This window comes from Macrosteles quadrilineatus, unplaced genomic scaffold (genome assembly GCF_028750875.1).
Source record: "Macrosteles quadrilineatus isolate MER2022 unplaced genomic scaffold, UCM_ALF_1.0 Scaffold_1__1_contigs__length_201487025, whole genome shotgun sequence".
NCBI classification, from domain to species: Eukaryota; Metazoa; Arthropoda; class Insecta; order Hemiptera; family Cicadellidae; genus Macrosteles; species Macrosteles quadrilineatus.
In genome coordinates this window covers 77,879,565-77,903,397 of record NW_026542594.1, presented here as the reverse complement: position 1 = coordinate 77,903,397, position 23,833 = coordinate 77,879,565, and the positions used below count along the sequence as shown (strand labels likewise).

Here is a 23,833-nt window from a genome sequence, read left to right as displayed (position 1 = left end):
TTCCTTGGGTCAAATAAAGATAAAATCAAGAATAAATTTTTTTCCAAAATTGCTTCGTTAACCAGATATCCGCCATTTTGTATTTTTTACGTAAACATTTGTATCTTTGAAATTGTTCAACCGTTCTTTAAAATTCCCTATCAAACCGTACCAAGTTTAAAAAGATCGAATAAGAAATAGCTGAAAAATATTAAGTTTTTTAGTTGTAAAATGGGGCAAACCTGTCTAGCTTAGCCTTATTCTACACCACAAAAAAATGACGGATATATGGTTAACGAAGCGATTAGGGGAAGATGTTATTCATGATTTTCTCATTATTTTGACCCAAGGAATCACTACGTAAATTATGTCCCCACCTTTTGTAAACACCCTGTATATCGTCAACGGAAGTTTCAAATTACTATTTATCTTGCAATTTTATTGGTCGTCTTACATTTTGAAGGTCGTCGTCAGTCAATTGAGTAAAACGTTTTCATCAAAACGGTAGACCTCGTTAAACGAAGCTATTCTAACATACTGTAATGAATATGCCCTTAGCCTGTAATATTGTTGAAACATTGTTATTGTTGCCTCAATACATGAATCAGCACAGAGAACTGTATACAAATAGTTGAGACAAGTAAATACGACTACTGTTAGAGGTTTGCATAGTGTGAATGAATACATGAAAATGACTAGCATGTGCGATAAAAAGAAGACGAAATAGCAATAGAATCTGCTTAGTCCGTGGAGCTTCAGAAGAAAACTTGATTATTTTACGATAGTTTTATTCTGGGGAGAGAAAAAGGCAGGAAAAGTAAATAATGCATTTAATTAACCATTCTTGGAACAAAATATGTTGACGTCTTTAAAACAAGAACTTGTTTTATTGATTTATTACTAAAAGAGTAACACAATTACATATATACATACCTACCACATAATGAACATATTTAAACCTTTATTAATGATAAAATATGACAACTTGCAAAAATAAATGTCTATGTACACTTATCAATTAATTACAAAGTTAGAGTTGGAAGAAATCTATTCTACTGGTAGATGAGATAGAATTAAGTGGGATAAAGATATAGAGACCTAATTCTAATAGAGTAAAATTTCTAACCTAATAATATCATTCATATTACTAGTTGGTCACCGTTCAGTTTTATAATATATCATCGAAACACAAATATTAGTAATACAGCTCAACCATATAGTCCTCAAGTTTATAAATAAATCACGCGTTGAATATAGTATAAAATCTAGCATTTACTTGAAAAAGTACTAACCATCCCCAGATAAAGTTAATAAGAAACAGAATTTCTCAAAGCTGACGGCTAGCTATGTTTTATGTCTCTCAAAGGGGTTACGCGACGAGGAAGAGAATGTATAAAGAGTCTGAGTACACCATTCCTACTTTGCTTACAGACAACAAGGTTGATATTAGTTGTTCAGTTGCTCTACTTCCCACACTTACCATGATCAATGATTTATGCGATTGAGTACAGACGTAATATGTACCAACGAGTGGTCTTGTATTATTAAATTTTGTTAACAACGTCAATTTGATGATTGGGCTATTGCTTTGTAAGATCATTAAATTCAATTTAAGTTGAATACAGTGATATAAAATAAACTATTGAATGATTGAATTTAATTCAATAGTTGTAGAACATAGTTTACCAAATTAAGGCATTATTTCTTTTTCATCGAGAAATAAATATGAAACAACATACGGGTGATAACAAAAATTGAGCCCTTGGTTAGAAATTTTGGTTAAGTAACTTCTCACTGCATTTATACTAGTTGAGATCATCTTTGTTGTTACATCAAAAACTTATACTTCATAAATAGCAATATGAATAATATGGAGACTATGACCAGGACCTATGTGTGGAAATGAACCAGTCAAAAAAGTAATTATAAGGAGGTAATGTGTCTTTTTTTCTAATGATTAATATTGCAGTATCCCCAATTAGTGAACCATACTCTAAGCCACCAACATACTCTTCGTTATCATACTCTGTAAGTGATAACTACTAAATAGTTTGTATTTATGCTTTTTCATTGAAACAATACGTTTATGAGTAAGTTTTGAAATAGTTATGCTGTGAGTAGTTCGCTTCTTGTTGTCGTAGGCACTCATACTGTAGGCACATCTCTGGGATCTGCTAGACACTAGTTGCCACATTAAACGTTGCATGTAATGCTAAGAGTTTTAATTGTTATTTTTAGTACTTCATTAGCTGAAGGTAATGGGTCTTATCTCACACTATCAAGAACATTTTGTGGTAAGGTGGGGAGAGCCCTAAATCACTAATGTACAAACCTCAAATCACACGTTGTATACAATAGTAATATAAAAATGTTCGTAAAGTGACCAACATTTGAAATTACAATGAAATATGTATCGTTAAATTACAAATTACAAAATAATTGTGTTAACAACAATGACTTACAACGTTGTAGCTTTAGTTTTGATATGTCAGGGTGAGAATGATTTTAACAAAAATATGTAATAGGTACGTACACAACTCATTAATTTATGCTTATGAGTTTAAATTCACTTACATGGTGGAACTTAGAACAAAATCCCGTTCTACAAGCAGGAGATACAGCCTTTCTATTAACTTTTTAAATCTCCACAAGTTTTACAGATACGCTTGAACCCTCACAACTAGCCTTTTGTCCCAGTTATTATTGTTAACGATGGATGTAGACTTAAAATACGAGTAAAACAACTTTAACCATGGAGCATAAACTAGTTTGACATCTGAAATAGAGTTTATACTAACAATACTATTGAAATTCTTCTCAAGCATTTCACTTGCAGAATAGAATATAAGTAGTACACCATTAGTTTTTTTACATCTAGTCACTCTGGTTTGTAAGCCAAAAATTAGTAAAATATCCTAATTCTATTTATTTGTGCAATAAATCAAACAACATCGATGGTTTCATCAAATTAAAAGAAAGGAATAAGCTTTCAAACAGGAAAGACAATGTCTTTAGTGTAACCTTTATACAACATATGTCATTAAAGGAAACGCAAATAAAAAATTGTAAACTCTAAGACCATGTATAAATGTAAAAAATGAAACCACTTGTTTAAAACACCATAAACAAATTATTTCACAATACGTTTCCCGGAATCATTTTGATTCTAAAACACAAACAAAACAATTGTTTCGCAAAGTTATGATTCAACATATCTAGGGTACACAGGTCATACAGTTGATTATGTACGGACAATTTATCATCACGAACTATTACTATAAACATTACAACAAAATATATGTTATTCTATTTATTATTTATTTAGTTAATATTTACATGATTTTACAAACGGAATTGAGTTATAAAAACGGGACAGAACATTTAATTACAAACATATGTTAGAAGTTATGCTTCGTTATGAGAATGCTCATAATAAAAGCATATTACTGTAATTGATTAAGACACAATTAATGGGCATTTTATACTTTAATAAATTGTTATGAACTTGTCATAGAATAATCCTAAATTAATCTCTACAAGTATATGGAAACAGTACAATTAATGGGTTTGCTTATTACAGAAGATTTGTATATTTTATGCATAAGTTTTGTTAGTTTGCCAAAGTAAAATGCTACAAATATTCGTTCAAACCAATCGAGAATATCATAGATAAAACATACTCCCTTAGAGAATATCTAGCTTAAACACATGTTTTTTTTTATTAAAAAGGGCAAATAAAAAATGTAAAATGATATTTGATTTTAATCTCTAATTCCATAAATGTAACTGTACACAACATAATATTTTATAACAAACATTCAACTAATATCGTAACTATTTTTCAAATCACAAATCGCATTCTCAAAAATACGCTATAACCAACACGTAAGTAGAAAAACATGAAACACATTCTAGTATAACTATCCAAAAATCAACAAGTTGAGTCTCAGGCATAACACAACGTTTGCCGTGGAAACAGGGAAGGCAAGGTTATTGCATAGTAGAGTTAGGTTTAGAATGGGTCGTTGTCTAATTATTCGTTTAAACATGTTAAGTTTAGCGTTTAAAACATCTGAAGTTAAATAATTAAAACACACTCGGCCATACGTTGTCCTGCTGGCTTGTGGGATTAGTCAATGTCCCAAAGAAGGGTTCATTTAGGAAATGTGGATTACCTGTGGATGGATTTTGCCATGTGTTACCGTGACAAATAAATAGTTTAGTTTTGGTGTAGTATTTCATGATTATAACGATTGTTTGGTTTAGATTTAAAACTTCAGCTTATCAATATGAAGCATGCTAAGTGAAAGTGACTGACGAGTTGTAAATTACCTCTTGCATGCATAAAAGTGGAAACTAACCACGAGCTACGGTTTCATAATGTATGAGCGAGAACGTACGTACAAGGACATACTAAGTATCAGTAGTTCATACATAGGCTAGGAGATTGAAGTTATATTAAAATGACCGTTTAAACTGTTAACACAGTCTAAATTTGATGATGACCTGTCATACATTTGCATCATCTTTTTATTGAGGAATTTATGTAATTTTATTCGTGTAATTTAAGTAAACTATATAGATTAGATTACATTACTCATAATGAATAAATTTACAAATAAAAAGATCAGGAAACGCAATAAAAAAATTTCACCAAACAACGACCCGACACAGGTTGTAATCATGACTATTATTCATGCTTTTATAGGCATTATCGATTAGTCTAACATTTAAAATAACTTATATAAAGCAAATGACAGAATTTAAAATTGGTGTTAGTCTTTAAATATTTGCCAATGCACGGTACCTATCACTTCCAAACATTTTATATAACCACAAACAAGGTCCAGAGAGAAAAGTCCTCGAAGGCATTGCTTTGAGACGATCACAAGACTGTGTCGAGAGTCTCCAGTGATTGTAGGATCTGGTCATCTCGAGAGCACCACTCTACCAGCTCGTCTATCGTCACCACACCGTCCTTGTTTGTGTCTATCAACTGAACAGTACATGAAATAATCAGTGATCAGTGTGTAGCTCACAATGCAACTCAGTGTGAAGACTTTCAAGGATAAGTAGGATCTGGCCATCTCGAGAGCATCACTCTACCAGCTCGTCTATCGTCACCACACCGTCCTTGTTTGTGTCTATCAACTGAACAGTACATGAAATAATCAGTGATCAGAGTGTAACTCACAATGCAACTCAGTGTGAAGTCTTTCAAGGATAAGTAGGATCTGGTCATCTCGAGAACATCACTCTACCAGCTCGTCTATCGTCACCACACCGTCCTTGTTTGTGTCTATCAACTGAACAGTACATGAAATAATCAGTGATCTGAGTGTAACTCACAATGCAACTGAGTGTGAAGTCTTTCAAGGATAAGTAGGATCTGGTCATCTCGAGAGCATCACTCTACCAGCTCGTCTATCGTCACCACACCGTCCTTGTTTGTGTCTATCAACTGAACAGTACATGAAATAATCAGTGATCAGTGTGTAGCTCACAATGCAACTCAGTGTGAAGACTTTCAAGGATAAGTAGGATCTGGCCATCTCGAGAGCATCACTCTACCAGCTCGTCTATCGTCACCACACCGTCCTTGTTTGTGTCTATCAACTGAACAGTACATGAAATAATCAGTGATCTGAGTGTAACTCACAATGCAACTGAGTGTGAAGACTTTCAAGGATAAGTAGGATCTGGTCATCTCGAGAGCACCACTCTACCAGCTCGTCTATCGTCACCACACTGTCCTTGTTTGTGTCTATCAACTGAACAGTACATGAAATAATCAGTGATCAGAGTGTAACTCACAATGCAACTCAGTGTGAAGTCTTTCAAGGATAAGTAGGATCTGGCCATCTCGAGAGCATCACTCTACCAGCTCGTCTATCGTCACCACACTGTCCTTGTTTGTGTCTATCAACTGAACAGTACATGAAATAATCAGTGATCAGAGTGTAGCTCACAATGCAACTCAGTGTGAAGTCTTTCAAGGATAAGTAGGATCTGGCCATCTCGAGAGCATCACTCTACCAGCTCGTCTATCGTCACCACACCGTCCTTGTTTGTGTCTATCAACTGAACAGTACATGAAATAATCAGTGATCAGAGTGTAGCTCACAATGCAACTCAGTGTGAAGTCTTTCAAGGATAAGTAAGATCTGGTCATCTCGAGAGCATCACTCTACCAGCTCGTCTATCGTCACCACACCGTCCTTGTTTGTGTCTATCAACTGAACAGTACATGAAATAATCAGTGATCAGTGTGTAGCTCACAATGCAACTCAGTGTGAAGTCTTTCAAGGATAAGTAAGATCTGGTCATCTCGAGAGCATCACTCTACCAGCTCGTCTATCGTCACCACACCGTCCTTGTTTGTGTCTATCAACTGAACAGTACATGAAATAATCAGTGATCAGTGTGTAGCTCACAATGCAACTCAGTGTGAAGTCTTTCAAGGATAAGTAAGATCTGGTCATCTCGAGAGCATCACTCTACCAGCTCGTCTATCGTCACCACACCGTCCTTGTTTGTGTCTATCAACTGAACAGTACATGAAATAATCAGTGATCAGAGTGTAGCTCACAATGCAACTCAGTGTGAAGTCTTTCAAGGATAAGTAGGATCTGGCCATCTCGAGAGCATCACTCTACCAGCTCGTCTATCGTCACCACACCGTCCTTGTTTGTGTCTATCAACTGAACAGTACATGAAATAATCAGTGATCAGTGTGTAGCTCACAATGCAACTCAGTGTGAAGACTTTCAAGGATAAGTAGGATCTGGCCATCTCGAGAGCACCACTCTACCAGCTCGTCTATCGTCACCACACCGTCCTTGTTTGTGTCTATCAACTGAACAGTACATGAAATAATCAGTGATCTGAGTGTAACTCACAATGCAACTGAGTGTGAAGTCTTTCAAGGATAAGTAGGATCTGGCCATCTCGAGAGCATCACTCTACCAGCTCGTCTATCGTCACCACACTGTCCTTGTTTGTGTCTATCAACTGAACAGTACATGAAATAATCAGTGATCTGAGTGTAACTCACAATGCAACTCAGTGTGAAGTCTTTCAAGGATAAGTAGGATCTGGTCATCTCGAGAGCATCACTCTACCAGCTCGTCTATCGTCACCACACTGTCCTTGTTTGTGTCTATCAACTGAACAGTACATGAAATAATCAGTGATCTGAGTGTAACTCACAATGCAACTGAGTGTGAAGTCTTTCAAGGATAAGTAGGATCTGGTCATCTCGAGAGCATCACTCTACCAGCTCGTCTATCGTCACCACACTGTCCTTGTTTGTGTCTATCAACTGAACAGTAATTTACATGAAATAATCAGTGATCAGAGTGTAGCTCACAATGCAACTCAGTGTGAAGTCTTTCAAGGATAAGTAAGATCTGGTCATCTCGAGAGCATCACTCTACCAGCTCGTCTATCGTCACCACACTGTCCTTGTTTGTGTCTATCAACTGAACAGTACATGAAAGAATCAGTGATCAGAGTGTAGCTCACAATGCAACTCAGTGTGAAGTCTTTCAAGGATAAGTAAGATCTGGTCATCTCGAGAACATCACTCTACCAGCTCGTCTATCGTCACCACACCGTCCTTGTTTGTGTCTATCAACTGAACAGTACATGAAATAATCAGTGATCTGAGTGTAACTCACAATGCAACTGAGTGTGAAGTCTTTCAAGGATAAGTAGGATCTGGTCATCTCGAGAGCATCACTCTACCAGCTCGTCTATCGTCACCACACTGTCCTTGTTTGTGTCTATCAACTGAACAGTAATTTACATGAAATAATCAGTGATCAGAGTGTAGCTCACAATGCAACTCAGTGTGAAGTCTTTCAAGGATAAGTAAGATCTGGTCATCTCGAGAACATCACTCTACCAGCTCGTCTATCGTCACCACACCGTCCTTGTTTGTGTCTATCAACTGAACAGTACATGAAATAATCAGTGATCTGAGTGTAACTCACAATGCAACTCAGTGTGAAGACTTTCAAGGATAAGTAGGATCTGGTCATCTCGAGAGCACCACTCTACCAGCTCGTCTATCGTCACCACACTGTCCTTGTTTGTGTCTATCAACTGAAGAGTACATGAAATAATCAGTGATCAGTGTGTAGCTCACAATGCAACTGAGTGTGAAGTCTTTCAAGGATAAGTAGGATCTGGTCATCTCGAGAGCATCACTCTACCAGCTCGTCTATCGTCACCACACCGTCCTTGTTTGTGTCTATCAACTGAACAGTACATGAAATAATCAGTGATCAGTGTGTAACTCACAATGCAACTGAGTTTGAGGTCTTTCAAGGATAAGTAGGATCTGGTCATCTCGAGAGCACCACTCTACCAGCTCGTCTATCGTCACCACACTGTCCTTGTTTGTGTCTATCAACTGAACAGTACATGAAATAATCAGTGATCAGAGTGTAACTCACATTACAACTCAGGGTTGAAGTTTTTAAAGAATACCACTATCTGGTAATTTTGAGAGCACCTCCATATAAACTAGTTTATCATTATCATGACGTTAGTAAACTTTAAAAACACAACACTTAATATATGGTAACTGTTTTAAGCAGTGTAAAATAATTTACTCAATATTGTCATTATAATAGGTGTAGGCTAACACCTTAAGAGCAGTTACCCCTTTACCAGTTCGTCAATTGCCAGGAATTAGTGAGTCGTTTTGAGTCATAATTCGTGCAATTGAATTACGGAGTATATTGTTAAACCTTAACTAATCACAAGAGCTGATTATATATTCTATTACAAAACCATTTTAAATTGATATGTTACTTGTTTCAAAAATCTCTCCTGTATTTAATTAATACTAAAAAATCATTTATATTTATTTCAATGTTTTGTTTAAAATATTTGATTTTTGGAAAATTCTAAAAGACATAAACTCACAGTAAACGGAATAAGTAATAGTGCAAGTAAACATGACACGGTTTTTGCTTAACTCTCCATAATAATATATGATTGAGCAATCACATTTTCAAGTGACAAAAAAATTAAATCCATCCTTTTTTTAGCGAATTTCCCTATAGGGAAGTAGCTATTACCGTAGGTCTCATGGTAAGACCTAGGCTCGGGACCGATTTTTCTTTTTTATTTTGATATCCCCAGAGGCCAAAAACACCATCTGTTCAAATTTTTATATATGTTCTAATTATAATATCATTATGATTTTAAAACACAAACAAAACAATTGTTTCGCAAAGTTATGATTCAACATACCTAGGGTACACAGTCGTTCAAATTTTTTTTGATGTATATATATATATATATCTATATATATGTCCATACGGATGATAACTTGAGTAATTTTCGTCCGATTTTGATAAAATTTGGTTTGAAGGTGTATACGGCGGGATAAAATTGAATGAGTTCGCGAACCAGCATGATCGGACCATGGGAGGGGGGTTTAACGAAGGATTTTATGGGGTAAAAATGGGGTTTTCTCATTTTTACCCTTAAAACACAAAATTATTAAATTTTCTCCAGACCATTTTAAAGAGCTTAAAAAAACAAATTATTTAGTATATCAAAGTGTTTTTGTGCGGTGATTGGTTACGGAGAAAATTCAAAAAAATGTTAATTTAAAATTCCCATGTTATTTTTACGGAGAGTATTGTAAAATGTTGTAGTTGACTTGTTTATGGATATATTTTGATCAAACTTGGCGCATTTTATATTTCATACTAAGCTATTGGTATTTTAATAAAAAACACACTTTATTAGTTTCCCTGTAGCAGCTAACCTAGGTACACGTTAAAAACAAATGTTAATTTAATACATTAATTCAAAATCAATCCAGGCAAATGGAAATTCGCTTAGTCGGTAGGATTGCTGCAGCGGGGGTATTTACTGTTATGGGTAACGGAGAAAATTCAAAAATTGTAAATTTAAAATTCCCATGTTATTCTTTTCGAGAATATTGGCAAATGTTGTAGTTTGATATTTTATGGATATATTTTGATCAAACCAGGCAAATTTATGTATTTTATACCAAGCTATTAATATTTTACAAAAAATAAACTATATTAGTTTCCTTATAGCATCAAAACTAGGTACTCGTTAAATCTAATGTTATTTTAATTGGGGAAAAATATGTCTTATTTATGGAAATATTTTCGTAAATTTGTAATCAGAAAAATTGAAATTTGCTTAGTCTGCAGGTTTGCTGCGGTGGGGTTATTTCGGCAAATTTATTTATTTTATACTAAGCTCTTAATATTTTACAAAAAATACACTATTCGTTTCCTTGTAGCAGCAAACCTAGGTACTCGTTAAACCTAATGTAATTAGCCCACATAGATTTTATTAAAACTATATTCAGAAGAATGGAAATTTGCTAAGTCAGCAGGTTTGCTGAGGCGGGGATATTCTTAGTATATTTTAGTAAAAATGAATGGAAGGCTAATGTTATGCATAAAAAAATTACGTAAATAGAAGAGGGTAGAAACTAAATGACTATTGGATTGGACGCTTACATGGAAGATCTTCTCAACGTGCTCCTTGGCTGAGTTCTCCTCGACCATGGGCTCAGTCGAGCGACCGAGCATCTCGTAGATGGAGGTGACGACGTCTAGCATCTCCTTCTTGGTGATGAGCCCGTCGCCGTTCTGGTCGTACAGCCCGAAGACCCACTGCAGCTTCTCCTGGACACTGCCACGGGAGACCTTGGACAGGATACCCAGGAAGTCCTGGTGACAATACCAAAGACATGCTTATCTCATCCTACATAGGTGATCCACCGAGGCGATTACCAAAGTTATTAGTAAATAGGATGTATTGACATGAGGGAATAAAGCTTGGTAAACGGTTATATGTGTGAAAGAGTTTATTTAGTTATTAAATTTCACGAATAAAGTAAACTTAAAACAAAAAAGAATGGATTTTTAAGTTATGACGTGGTGTTGAGTTTGAAGACGACTTCTAAAGGTAGAGACAATTATCGTGAGTTTACAATGTTTGTAATACTGTATACGTGGTTTATAAATTCTTAATACTTTTAAACAACACAGTTAATACTTAATACTCTACTGTATACGTTAATACTTTAATACTTTTAATACTTTAATTCTTTTAATACTTTAATTCTTTTAATACTTTAATACTTTTAAACAACACAGTTAATACTTAATACTCTATACGTTAATACTTTAATACTTTTAATACTTTAATTCTTTTAATACTTTAATTCTTTTAATACTTTAATACTTTTAAAACTTTCTTATGAATTAATGGCAATCATACAAAGTAGGTATTTTAAGCCAAGAATGAATGGAACTATTCTTTAAGTAGTTTCCAGAATTTCCCAAACTTCATCACAAAAAATATGGTAAATGGAACTTAAACACAATGGATACATACAAAATTCAATAAGAGAAGCATAAAATACTCTCAAAATAAATACTTGTGCGAGTTAGAGTAAAAATAATATTTATATGGGAAGTTAGAATGCTGAGGTCATTTTAAATTTATGCATATGTAAATTTGTTGTCATATATACACACTTCTTTAGGACCGGGAATGTATCAGGATTCTGTCTTTAGTGAGAGATACTCTTCATGAGTTTATCGTAATAATTGCGACTAGAGACTTTAATTGCGGAGGAATACGTCAAGTAAAGTTGTGAGAGCGTGGGTGGAGTGGGGGTTCAGAATGCATTCCCCCATCCCCACCACCTGTTGACGGTAACAACAAGCGCACGTGGTAATAATCGATGGACTACCCCCGCCCCCACCCCCACCCATCAGCTTCCCGAGAGCAGCGTGACCTTTACGACTGCAGCGCGCTCTGACGTCACTTGATGTGATAGCTCGAACATTATTCAATAATCCCTTTACAAGTTCTCTTTTGAGTATTGAGATGCATCCAAATTTAATTTATGTTTATTTGTTGTGAAAAAATAAAGTTTTATCTCTTGCAGTATCGACGACTTTAAACAATCCTCTTGTAGATCTATTGTAAAATCTGTAAATCTGAAGCTTAGATAGAGAGCTTAGATTTTATGATTTGTGTTTTGTTATACAGTAGTAAATAAGATAACCCATGCTTTATAAATAGATGAGGGCTGTCTTTGTTAAAATAAAAATAACAAGAAACAAATAGTCATCAATAAAACGTGACCTATATAGAGCGCACGTTACTAACATTAACATTTCATCAACTGATTCATGTAAAGGATGATAAAGCTGTAAGGCGTAGCATGATTTATCTATGTCAGTATACAATACAGTTGCATTGACTTATACAATATCTCACTTGTCATCACTAACCAGGTTTAAACAGGTAATATTGCATTCCAGTTGTATGCTAAGTAAACAACCGACCTTATTTCGGATCATTAAAAGGGTCACTTGGAGCTTCTAAGCGTTTGATACATGTTTAATTTCAAATAAACCAGTAGTATGGTGAATCATTAAAGCATAGTAATTACGTGTTTCACATACTCTACAAAACTCACCTCAAAGCTTATCTTGCCTGTCTGGGTGTGTTTCATTGTGTTGAACACATAATGGGCGTACTGGCTTGCATCTGAAACGTACACTGATTGTTAGGTTTCAACGTACCAGAGCTGACCACAACGCGGTCACCAACCGAACATGCTTTGTATTCCAACCGCACAATACGTATTCTGGTCCTTGCGATTGGCAAATTCTGGTTTGCTAGTGTGATTGGTAATGAATAATGCTGTTATGTATGTACTGCACTGGTAACTTTTACACATCAAACTAGAAAGTGTTTTGTAAATAACACCCTTTATATAACATCCAAAATAGGCTATTCCAATTTTAGAAAAATGAGTATACAAGAATTAAACACATTAGAACAGTTTTAGTGTCCTTTTGTGATAAAGTGGATACATTTGGAATATTAAGAATTATAAACTCACTTATACAACTTTGATTTCTTTTAGATTTGCCTCTAGTATAGGTTGAATCGTTCCTTGCTATGTAGGTTGTCATTTGAATACACAAGGTGTCGCGGGCTCTGCAGAACCAGGTTATACTACAAAACTAAGTAAACAATAGCCAGTAATATTTTTTCTATATCGGCTTCATTTAGCCATAATCCGTCGTTTGTCATTTTGCAAATATTGTCAACAACTCAAAGACCGTTGGCTATTTTATTCGAAACATGGTACACACTTCAACTTTGTTGTTGTTAAAAGTCTGCAGATTTTTTTTATCAAACTCCATAAATTAAAAAAAAAATGTAGGCCTATTAAAAATTCCATTAAAACTAGCCAATAAATACAAACGAAATAGCATATTACACTTAAAGGACTCTTTGTTTGAAATATAATGACACTTTGATTATAAACACTGGTCAATAAACAAAAAAGTTATTTCAAACATTTTTTGATGATCTTAATTCCAAAATTGTGGCCATTTAAATTTGCAACGCTGACTTTCATAAAAAATAGCTGTTAAAACTATACATGGTGTCAAATTTAAAGCAGTTTAAAAAATTCAATTCTAATGGCACTTCTATTGTAAAAGTAACTTATTAAATAAACAAGCTTTGTCAATTTGTGTATAAAGTACCTTTAAAAAGGAAGCTATTTAAAAATTTTAAAGTCATAAAAACTAGACAATAGGTAAAATTATAGGAACTACTATTTTTAAGAAAAACATATTACTGGCCATTTTCGACATTTGGCTTTGCAGAGTTCACTGCGTATTTTTTGTGAAACCCTGTATAACATTTTTGTCTTTGGGCCTCTAATTAATCGCTGCATCATGACAAAAGTAAAAGTACCAACGTTATAAAAGACAAGAAAAAAAGGAATGTTCTAATAAAAATATTTACGTGCTTATTACGAGTATATTTTGGACGTATTCATTAAATATTTAAAACGTAAACCTTGCAGTGTAAAAAAATATCAGAATTCGTTTTTATGTGAAAAATGAAAACAAAAGGAAATATTTTTATATAGTGAAATAAAGCATTTATTGGATATTTGTTGATCATAGATCAAGACTGTAAAAACTACAGTGAAAAACAAAGAACGCTCACCTCCCTGAGGGAAGAACTGCGAGAAAATGTGCTTAAACGACTCCTCGTCCACCATGCCCGTCGGACATTCCTGTGAAGAAAAGTTACCACATTACTCACCTGGTCATCATCGTAACTGTTCAACACTCTCACCTGTGTCATTTAACAATATGTGTGTGTCTTTACGCACTCTGGCTGTGAAAAAGGGTAAGTTGGGTTTTTGTTGTGAACATTTATTATTTTGTAAAAAGCTACATATTTGACATTTGGTGTTCTTTATTTATTTTTGTGAGTTACATTACTTTTTTAATTTTACTGCATCTTAGTAACCATAAGAAAATAGTTTATTCTAGTAGAAGTAGTATGGAATAGTAGAAATAGTACTATAGTAGAAAAGCGAGTTCTATATAAAATAGTATGTACTAACTATATAATTGTGTGGCAGCGCTGACCTAGTAAAGAGAGTGTGTTTAAGAATACGTTATGGATTTGTTTGTTTTAAAAATTATATTTCATTGCTTTCTACCAAACTATTCACCAAAATACCGCAATCGGTATAAACAATCTGGAATCATCTTTGTACATCATTCAGTGTGCTAAATATGAATATTAAATACATTTAACACAATGGAAAGCTTAGTTTGTATCAAAGTAACAAAGTACTGGAAACATAACAGTAAATCCTGTACGTAGTTTCCGTTTCTTAAAGTAACAGAAATATGCGTGTAAATGCTGACGAAAAGGAATTTTCGTGACTGGTATCGACTGCTGAAAATGAAACCCCAAAACCAGTGACAAAGAATTTAAAAATCAGTCGATGCTAAGTTTTTTAAACTTAAATAAATATCAAAACGTTAAAAACTTTTTTAACAGTATTATAATGTATTCATTGAATGAAAAAGTTAATAACTGTACTAGAAACAATGCCATACCATAAATGCCGTACTTGAAAATGTGGATGAAGAAGCAAATCAATACTTGAGATGAAACAGCTGAATAGGCCATATGTTAACTCAATCACACTATTGGGAGGAATACCATCTATAAACTTACACTACATAAGTTTATATTTTATTGTTGATCATAAACATAAATGTAGGGCTAGGTTTGGTCAATGGGGTACCTTGACAATATTTTTTTAGGGGCCTTTACAAAAGGAGTATAAATGTAGAAGTAATAACTGGGTCATGGAGCTGTGTTAGGGGTTTTTCCTAAGAACTGAGCTTATCTCATCCGACTCATTCCAAAAAGATAATTTAAAAAAATCCGATAAGGGAAGCATTTTTACCATCATTTACTACAAGACCAACTTAGTAAACCAGTATTTACTCACTAACAATTATAATTACGTTTGTTGCCTTTAGCAGAGTTAAAACAAAGGTTAAAACTGTAGGAGGGATCAAATTATTTATTGAAAATGTGTTTAAACCGTTTGAAAAACACAATACGCTTATTGCTATTGGTTATTGCTGATATTTGTTGTTCCTGTTCTTAGTTATTATTTACTTTATGCAATGTTTCCACTGCAAACTGGAACAAAACTAAAGTAAAGATAGCATTGGTGTAAGCATATAATACGTTGCAATAACATATCGAAAACAAGTTTTTCTTATTTTGTTGGTAGTGTTGTGTCATTAATGTGTTTTTCTTATCAATGATCTACATTTGTTTTTCAAAGACACCATAAATTCTAATTCTTGTATTTTTCAATATTTCGTCAAGGTATTTTGGTAGGGATCATTAGGTTCATATACAGCTTAAACATATACAAGGAGCTGAAAAAGAACAACCTTAAAATAAAAGCTGTCACTTTCAATATAATTTAACTGGAATAGTTACGGCATTTGAAAAAAATATGAGTTTTTTTTTAATTTTAAACCTTGAAACTTGACGTTTAGGTGTTAAAAATGTCATTCATCGTATTAAAACATGTTATTGTGATTAAATTGTTATTACTATACAGAATTTTCTAGGGGATTATAGTGTTTTTATTTAAAATACTACTTTTATACAAAGAGAGTTTGAAAGAAGTTGGGTGGAAGGAAGACCTACATATTGATCAAGTTGTGAAAGAACGCTCAAAACGTGTCCTCGGTAAGCCAACTGAGCGTTTTAGTTTGTGAGTCTATAATCTACAGTTATGTACAGCGCATCTGATCAAACATCTATTTTTGAATTGTTATGTAAACATGCGAGAGTTCTTAGTATCCTGATTCCTGATAAAACACTGTCAAATATTACAATTTCTAAGACTTGAACAATACGACTAAAACATCGTTTACAGCAAATAAGGAGTTTATTAAACAAAAGATCAATGATGTAATATTTATGATATTGAGGTTAAAATGCAAATTGTAAAAAATCTTAAACTAACAGATAGTTGACAGTGATGAATGTCAGGGCTTGTGTTTAAACCCGTTCTGGTTTCTGTAAAAGACGTTGGCTAATCAAATTACAGCCCAGCATTACTGATAAACGCCGTATTACAATGAAAACAAATTAAAAGCAATCTAAAAAAAGTCTTGGTTGAAGCAGGCCAATCAAAAGGTTAAAGTGATGAAATACTGAGTAAGAATAATCTCATCAATACAACAAAGTTAATATTAAAACAGACAATTGCTACAGTCACACACTTCAACAATAATATCATCCTAAAATGTATACTTATCTTTCAAATAATTTCTTTAAATTATATCGCCTCGGTAAACTACTCAGAATATTAATATCGTTGGTACAGTACCAACTAACCTGTTTGAAGCCCCTGTAGATGAGCTGTATTTCTTTTCTTGTGAATTTGGTGGTCTTGGTGAGTTTGTTGAGTTCTTCCGGCCGATAGCGAGCGACGTGGATATTGAACTGGTCCAACTCTTCCTCTGTAACAAAAATAACAACTCTAGTCTGATAACGATGAAGTAGAAGAATTGAGCAATTAGCATAGTGCGTTGGTGTAAATCAATATGTATGGAGTTTTACCATGCAAGACTGAAATAGCTTAAAATTAATCATCCGATAATGTTTTACCAACTATTACAGAAACATTAAGTAAGAAAGGGACACTAGTCCCATAAACACTAGCCCAATCTGTGTTTGGTTCATTCAACTGGTTTCTCTTTCAATTGACTACAACTTGTACATATTGTAGATGGGAAGTCTACTTCTGTATCGAGATGTCAATTTTATTACCCAATCATTTGGCCATTATCTGACTGCAATAGAAAATAAATAAAAAAATTCTAAACAATTTCTTATGTACGCGAATACCAAGTTACGAATGCGGTAAGTGCACTGACAATATAGGCTTATATCAACTCTTTTCGCAGAAGTAGGGGTTATGATAATATATTTTAAATCCGTCACAACATAAATTGGGAGAATGAATTATTATTAATGTAATTAACATACTGTTACATGAGTAAACTGTCCTGATCTACAATTTCGGGATTTAAAACGGCTTTTACACAATATTACTTAACATATTAAAATAAAGGTATAAAATGTAAGGAGGCTAATTGTGTTGTTTGGCGTAATTTTGTAAGGATAACACCTTAAATTATAAAAGTTGATGATAATTATCAATATCATGCCGCCATAAGAACAATCCTCCGTAACAAACACTGCCACAACAAACCTGGAATATAAGTAAGTCTCCATTTGCCTGATTTTATTTTCAATTAAATATATTTAAATAACATTAGGTTTAACAAGTATCGGTCAAAAATTACTCAAGCTATCACGCTCACGGACATATAATATTTAAAAGGGTGGTATTTTTGGCCTCTGGGGACTTCAAAACGAAAAAGTAAATCGGTCCCGGGCCCCGGTCTTACCATGAGAACTATGGTAATAGCTTATTCTCTATGTAGGAAATATCTAAAAAAAATCAAAAAACAAAAGAAACAATGTACAGTATATGAGAAAATACTTGGAGAGAGAAGTTTGTCAATCGGTCCCGTGAGGTCCATACATGTTACAAACGTTGCCTAATCCCAGACGATGCATTTACAGCACTTTACCCGCAACTTCTCATCCGCGCGGTCTTCGAGGTCAAACTATTCTACAGGAGATGTATTGTTGTCAATGTCAATAAATAATGTGAACTATGTTACTTGTAGGCCTATAGTTTGTTTTAAAATTAAATAATCTGATTACCATAAAATATGACTTGTAGTCCAACAAAAGGTTCAGATTAGTTAGTCACAAGGTCAGGGGGACAGTAACCACGACTGCTTCGTTACAGAAAAAACTACCGGTGGTGTATTCACATAACAATAGGTAAAAAATAGTTTGCAATACAAGTTTTAACTATCACACAAACTTGTTGTGACTGTTTTGTAAGATCAAACATACAAAAATCAGGGGTTTCCTCAAGGATGATAAAAATCATAAATCTGCAATAACAAAAAGTAACAACAGAACGAAGTTTTAGGTGCAGTAGTGACACGGGTATAAGCGATGAGTGAAACAGACAACCTTCTCAATTACGGAACTGTTTACGACCTTTAAACAAAAACATGTATTAAACAAATCGCCCTCAGCTGTGCTGTTGAACAGTTGGAGGTTGGGTGACAAAGCCATTGTTTCCTGGTTGAATTGTGTTTTGTTCGTCGGCAGCACATAACGCCGCAATCGGTTATGAGGGAACAATAGCTCGCGACCGACCGGCTCCTGGGACCGCTCCTGTATCCTGTGTTTATATACCAGATACACGACCAAACCGGGACGGAAATGATTAACATGGTCAAGACAGACTATTTACGACAAGGTAGAAACAGAATTTGATCATTAGCTTGGCCGGTAGGATAATGTCTGGCTAAAAGGTAAATTTGGTAACACAAATAATGACTTTGTAGAGACAGAATGCTTGAGAAATGTTATCTTAATAAGAGTATTAAATGAAGTGTATGCCTACAGTGTTTTGAAATAAATTCTTTTTATTTTAGTTAGCAATTATTTTTTTAAAATATTTTAAATGTGCAAAGACATATATATAATCGAGTATATGTTATAAAAAAACTATATCCAATCACGTAAATGTCCAAAAAACTGATTAAAATCTTAACAAAAAACCTGGCTGTGAAACGCATCTTCCTCAAATGAACGGCAGTGCGTTTCTAAGTAAAACTGTTTGTAGAATGGAATCATCATAACTACACTAAACAATTGCTTTTAAACATTATTTTTACGCAGCTTCTTAGTTGTAAAACATTAAAACTGAACTTCATTGGAATTTAACATACAAACAAATTAATTATAAGGGACTCCGGTACGATTACAGGTATTTAGATTGCTAGTGACACTTTATTAAATCCTCTCTGCATGCAACGGTAATAGGAACAGAATGCTGACGTAAATCACCATTCTGTCAGTATCGATATTCACAATCATGCTGTGTCGTTATCAGTGACGCATTGTCGTTATTCCATCGCCTGGCGACTCATTGATCAATTACATCGACTCTTAGATTATCGCCACTGTAATCGTCGGTGATTTTTTACTACACCACCTGCATTGTATTACTCACGGCAAAACAATAATTGTGTAGCTGAGGACCAGGTTTAATTGAAGACAGAAAAAGAAACCAAACAGATTACAGTATGTATAACTTTGTACAGAAAGTAACTACATTTTCCTACAGTCACCCTACAAAGTTGGCTTCATCCACAGATTATAGTACAGAAAGCCTTACTTTGGCGCACAGTTTTTACTTTGGCGCGCACCAGTATTCCAACCAAACAACAGAAAACAGCGTGCTTTTATTATGCACGTAATCCGTGTACGCTTGGAAATAGGTTTGCAACACTTACAAATATTACTACGATTATCTGGTGCACAGTTTCCCATTTCGTTCAATGTTTGTATTTAACCTAACCTAAAAACGTGTTGTACAGGGTTTGAAAGACTAACTATTTATATGATTTATAGTAATTGTAGGAGAAATATAATGTGTAACACGAATGAAAATTGCCTTTGCTGCACTCGAGAAACTTTAGATTATTTCAAACAATCTATATCTATATCTATCTATCTATATATTAATAGGCAAGCATGTTTCTTTAAAACCTTTTTTCTCAGCTCGTGTGCATCGCAGGGAAAATCTACGCATACTGTTGGAAAGATATTTTCCTGTAGATGTGCAGAATGCTTTTAAAAATTAAAATAGGCTAACAAATAAGAACAAAAAATTAATTTGAAAACTTCAAAAAATTAACATGGACCATATGGGTTGCCATGATGGTGACGAAATAACAACAAAATGTAAACAGAAAATCAAAACAAATGGAAGAAATTCCAATCACATGTTTTATTTACAGTGTGGGGAGAAAATATAGAAGTCTGTACATTACATATTTTTGGTCGAGTTTCGACCACTGGACGACCTCTCGTACTTATTTAATACGCAAGCAGGTTTTTTGTGACAATTACTCCTCCGAAACTACTGAACCGATTGACACGTTTTTGGTGTCATTGGAAAGAGCGTAGCGTGAAGTTGTGCAGGAAACTTTCTTTTTAGGGAAATAATTAGAGAGTGAGGCCCTGGGGCCCTTTAAAGTTTCGTGTTTCTCCATAAGATTAACATGGGAAACAAACATTGTTATGAAACTCCAGCTGTGATCAGAAAATAAAAGTGAGAAGAAGAACATATTTTTACTGTAAACAGTCAATGTTTACTAATTTAACAGTTGGCTACAAACATTTACTGACTTGGTTGAAATGAAATATTTACTAGAATTTGAATTTAGGTTGGTGTAAATATTACAATGGAAAAAGCGAGAGAGCCTGGATAAATTGATATACTAAAAAGGAAACTGATTTAGCACTGTGCTGCATTTCTTAGTAATCATTGAAAGAGCGCCGGTTTGCAAACTATGGATACATAGGAAAGACATAGAACACCACTAAGGAGAAGAAATAAAAATAATGATTTTTTAAAAATTTATAATCGTTATTATTGACAACCTTATGTGGCTATGAATATGAATAAGGCTATTTGTATAAAACACTAAAAACAAGATCAGCTTTTGAAAAATGATAAGATATTTACATGAAATGTTGATTATATCGATCTGTTAAGTACGTCTTGAGTATTTCCATAATCTTTGAGTCGAATTTTTCATAAAAAATTATGACTGTTATTTGTTTTAAATTAACGCCTGTAATACTTAGCAATTGCTCGAATTCGAGCAACAGGGACACTAAAAAAAATAAAATAAAATGCTACCGGAGACAAATCGCCATGTGTGGACGAGGCTTAAAATCGTTTAAAAATAACTTTTAAAGCGGACGCAGACTGTTGCATTGTTGTCTCGGCATGCACTACGTCTAAACTCCAGCGGTCACGTATCACTAAAGCTGCCATATCTCAGTTAATATTCATCCAATCTTAAAGGTTAAGGTGTCAATTGATTTGTAATTAAATTACCTTAAAAAGTCATCCTTGTAGATTTTTTGTACTCAACGGTTTTTGAGTAATTTAAGAAACAAAATTTTAAATGGCCGCCATTTTGTTTTATAAATTATAAAAATGTTCATATTTTTTTGTAGCTTTGTCTAGTTGTTATAAATGTTTTTGCAAAGTTTCAATTTCATATCTCTTACCATAAAAAAAATAATAAGTAAAAAAACAAAATGGCGGCTGTGTGAGTAACTAAGGACTTCCGGTCAATTTAAATATGATATTTGGATTTGTTTCTTACCCAGGAACAATACCTTAAAATATCCAACACGAATTCTGAAACACCCTGTATAACATAGAACAAAACTGGAGAAAATAATACATTAACAAGGAGAAACATATTAAATAACTGATAACACATTATCAGGGGCATTAACAGACATTATGGGAGAAAATATACAAAATAACAGAGAAATTAATGTTAATGATGAATGAATGACATGTAATACTATATTACATATTGCACGTTAAACCTGTGTGGTTAAAGTAGTTTTGAAACATTATCAATTGTTTTTAATACTAAATACTAATTTTCCTCTTGTCAAGTTTGTGTATTTGTAAAACAATGTTGACACATTTGTTTACCATCAACAACAGGATGACACCATATTCCCTCTAATTTGACAAGTCCAACCAGACCGAGACAGTGTGACCAACAAAGCACAGCAACAAGCGGCCACGGCCATCTTGATAGCATGCTTTTCTCTAATGTTTAACCAGAGAGTAGTGACTCCAGTTGTATAATCTATTCATCTCTATGGCTTTATCTTCCATTTCGTTTAGTTGTGTCTGTTTTATAATGTCGACTATTAAATTATACATAATGACTCATTCTTTTAAAAAGTTTTTTTTTATTGTCCACCAAAGGGGATACATTGTAATATACGTATTTTATTTAAAAAAAATACTCTTTAAATTTATCAATGACGTTAAAAAATCATACTTTTAGAACTCACATTCAAAACTTCGAGAAAATGAATAAGTTTCCGTTCATCAGCTTATGCGAATTACGACCAGAAACTTTTGTATGACTTGTAAAGCAGTCTAACAAAGTTTTCAAATAAAAGGGTTACTCTAAAGTTGTACTTTTATGAAATGTTCTGCATTCACTAAAACCCCTTTAATCAGGGTATTAAGTAAAATTTATTTGGTCGAATCGGAAATTAGTCAAAACTATCATGATTATGATGAATCAGGGATTGACTGCAATATTCAAAATGGTTAGAAAATGATTGATATTATTTTCTAACTATTTTGACTATAGATCAGAACTTAATTACTGCTGATAATGGTCACAGGGTCGACTGTTTGCGAATTTCCTTATAGGGAAGAAGCTATTAATTTTAGTAACGTTCAGTAACTTTAGCTGAATAGTTAACACCAGGGCCAGGATAGAATGCCGTTATAAACAAGCTTACTACAGTACTCAGCACAGTAAAGGTAATGCAATACAAAGGTTAACATCATTGAGGATGGTAGTCATACACCTTGTTTGATAGTGACTTTTAGTGACAGTAATTTTGAACAAGGGAAATTGAACCAACCACCAAATGTTTCATCCGGGGATATGAGGTAGTTGAAATCCCAATACTTCGACCTACATAAAATACATTTTCATGATTATACATTTGCATCCTACAATACTTAGATAGGGAGATATATAAGACCCTTGCTTTATGTATTATAATAAAGGACGACAATCTAGGCAGGTAAAACCATTAAGAATGTTGCTATTAAATAAATGTAAAACACGAAAAATATTCCTCATGAGTAATTTTGGTAAATCATTAAAAAGTGAGTTTGAATTATACATAAGTAACCACAAACCTTAGTAAACAAACTGTTAAACATATTCAAATGTAAACTAAAATATACACATGATATACTACTTCAATCTTCTCAAAGCAACTGCACACAGCAGTACGAAAGAACTATAAGAAAACGAATTAATAACATAATTATTAATAATAAAAAGTATATCCATTGGTAATATTAAGCATTTTCTATGGCACAAGCAATTTTTTTTTTTAAATATTGTCATTTTGAGGCAAGTAACATAAGCATCGAAGTGATCATACAAAAAAATATATTTTCGTACTACACAGTCCACAGTTTTTATATAATACGTATTATAGATAATATCTGATTTTCTCTCCTTACTCAATATTCCAAAGGCAATTAAAATATTAAAAACAAAAAATACATTCTGTAGTGGTAGGTTTAACTCAAATATATTTATTTCCAAGGCAGTAGAGTAGCTGCCCTGGTTGTCAAATGAGAAAAGCCCAGAAGGGAAATTGGCACCGAGCAACACTCGTCACAATCTCCTGCTGTGGTTTTATTTTTCCTGACTTACGTTTATACATT

General features: G+C 33.6%; 1 protein-coding gene across 1 annotated transcript in view; it reads right to left on the bottom strand.

The window, feature by feature from the left end:
- Window positions 1-705: 705 nt before the first annotated feature.
- Window positions 706-23,833, bottom strand: part of LOC128983635 (Kv channel-interacting protein 1-like) — a 756,268-nt gene continuing 733,140 nt past the window's right edge. Inside the window, exons 3-7 of the mRNA XM_054402997.1 lie at window positions 16,762-16,886; window positions 14,035-14,104; window positions 12,479-12,549; window positions 10,500-10,712; window positions 706-4,975 (exon numbers count right to left, since the gene is read on the bottom strand). Coding sequence (XP_054258972.1) covers window positions 4,865-4,975; window positions 10,500-10,712; window positions 12,479-12,549; window positions 14,035-14,104; window positions 16,762-16,886 — 590 coding nt within the window. The 3' untranslated portion in view covers window positions 706-4,864. The remainder of the gene's footprint in view (window positions 4,976-10,499; window positions 10,713-12,478; window positions 12,550-14,034; window positions 14,105-16,761; window positions 16,887-23,833) is intronic.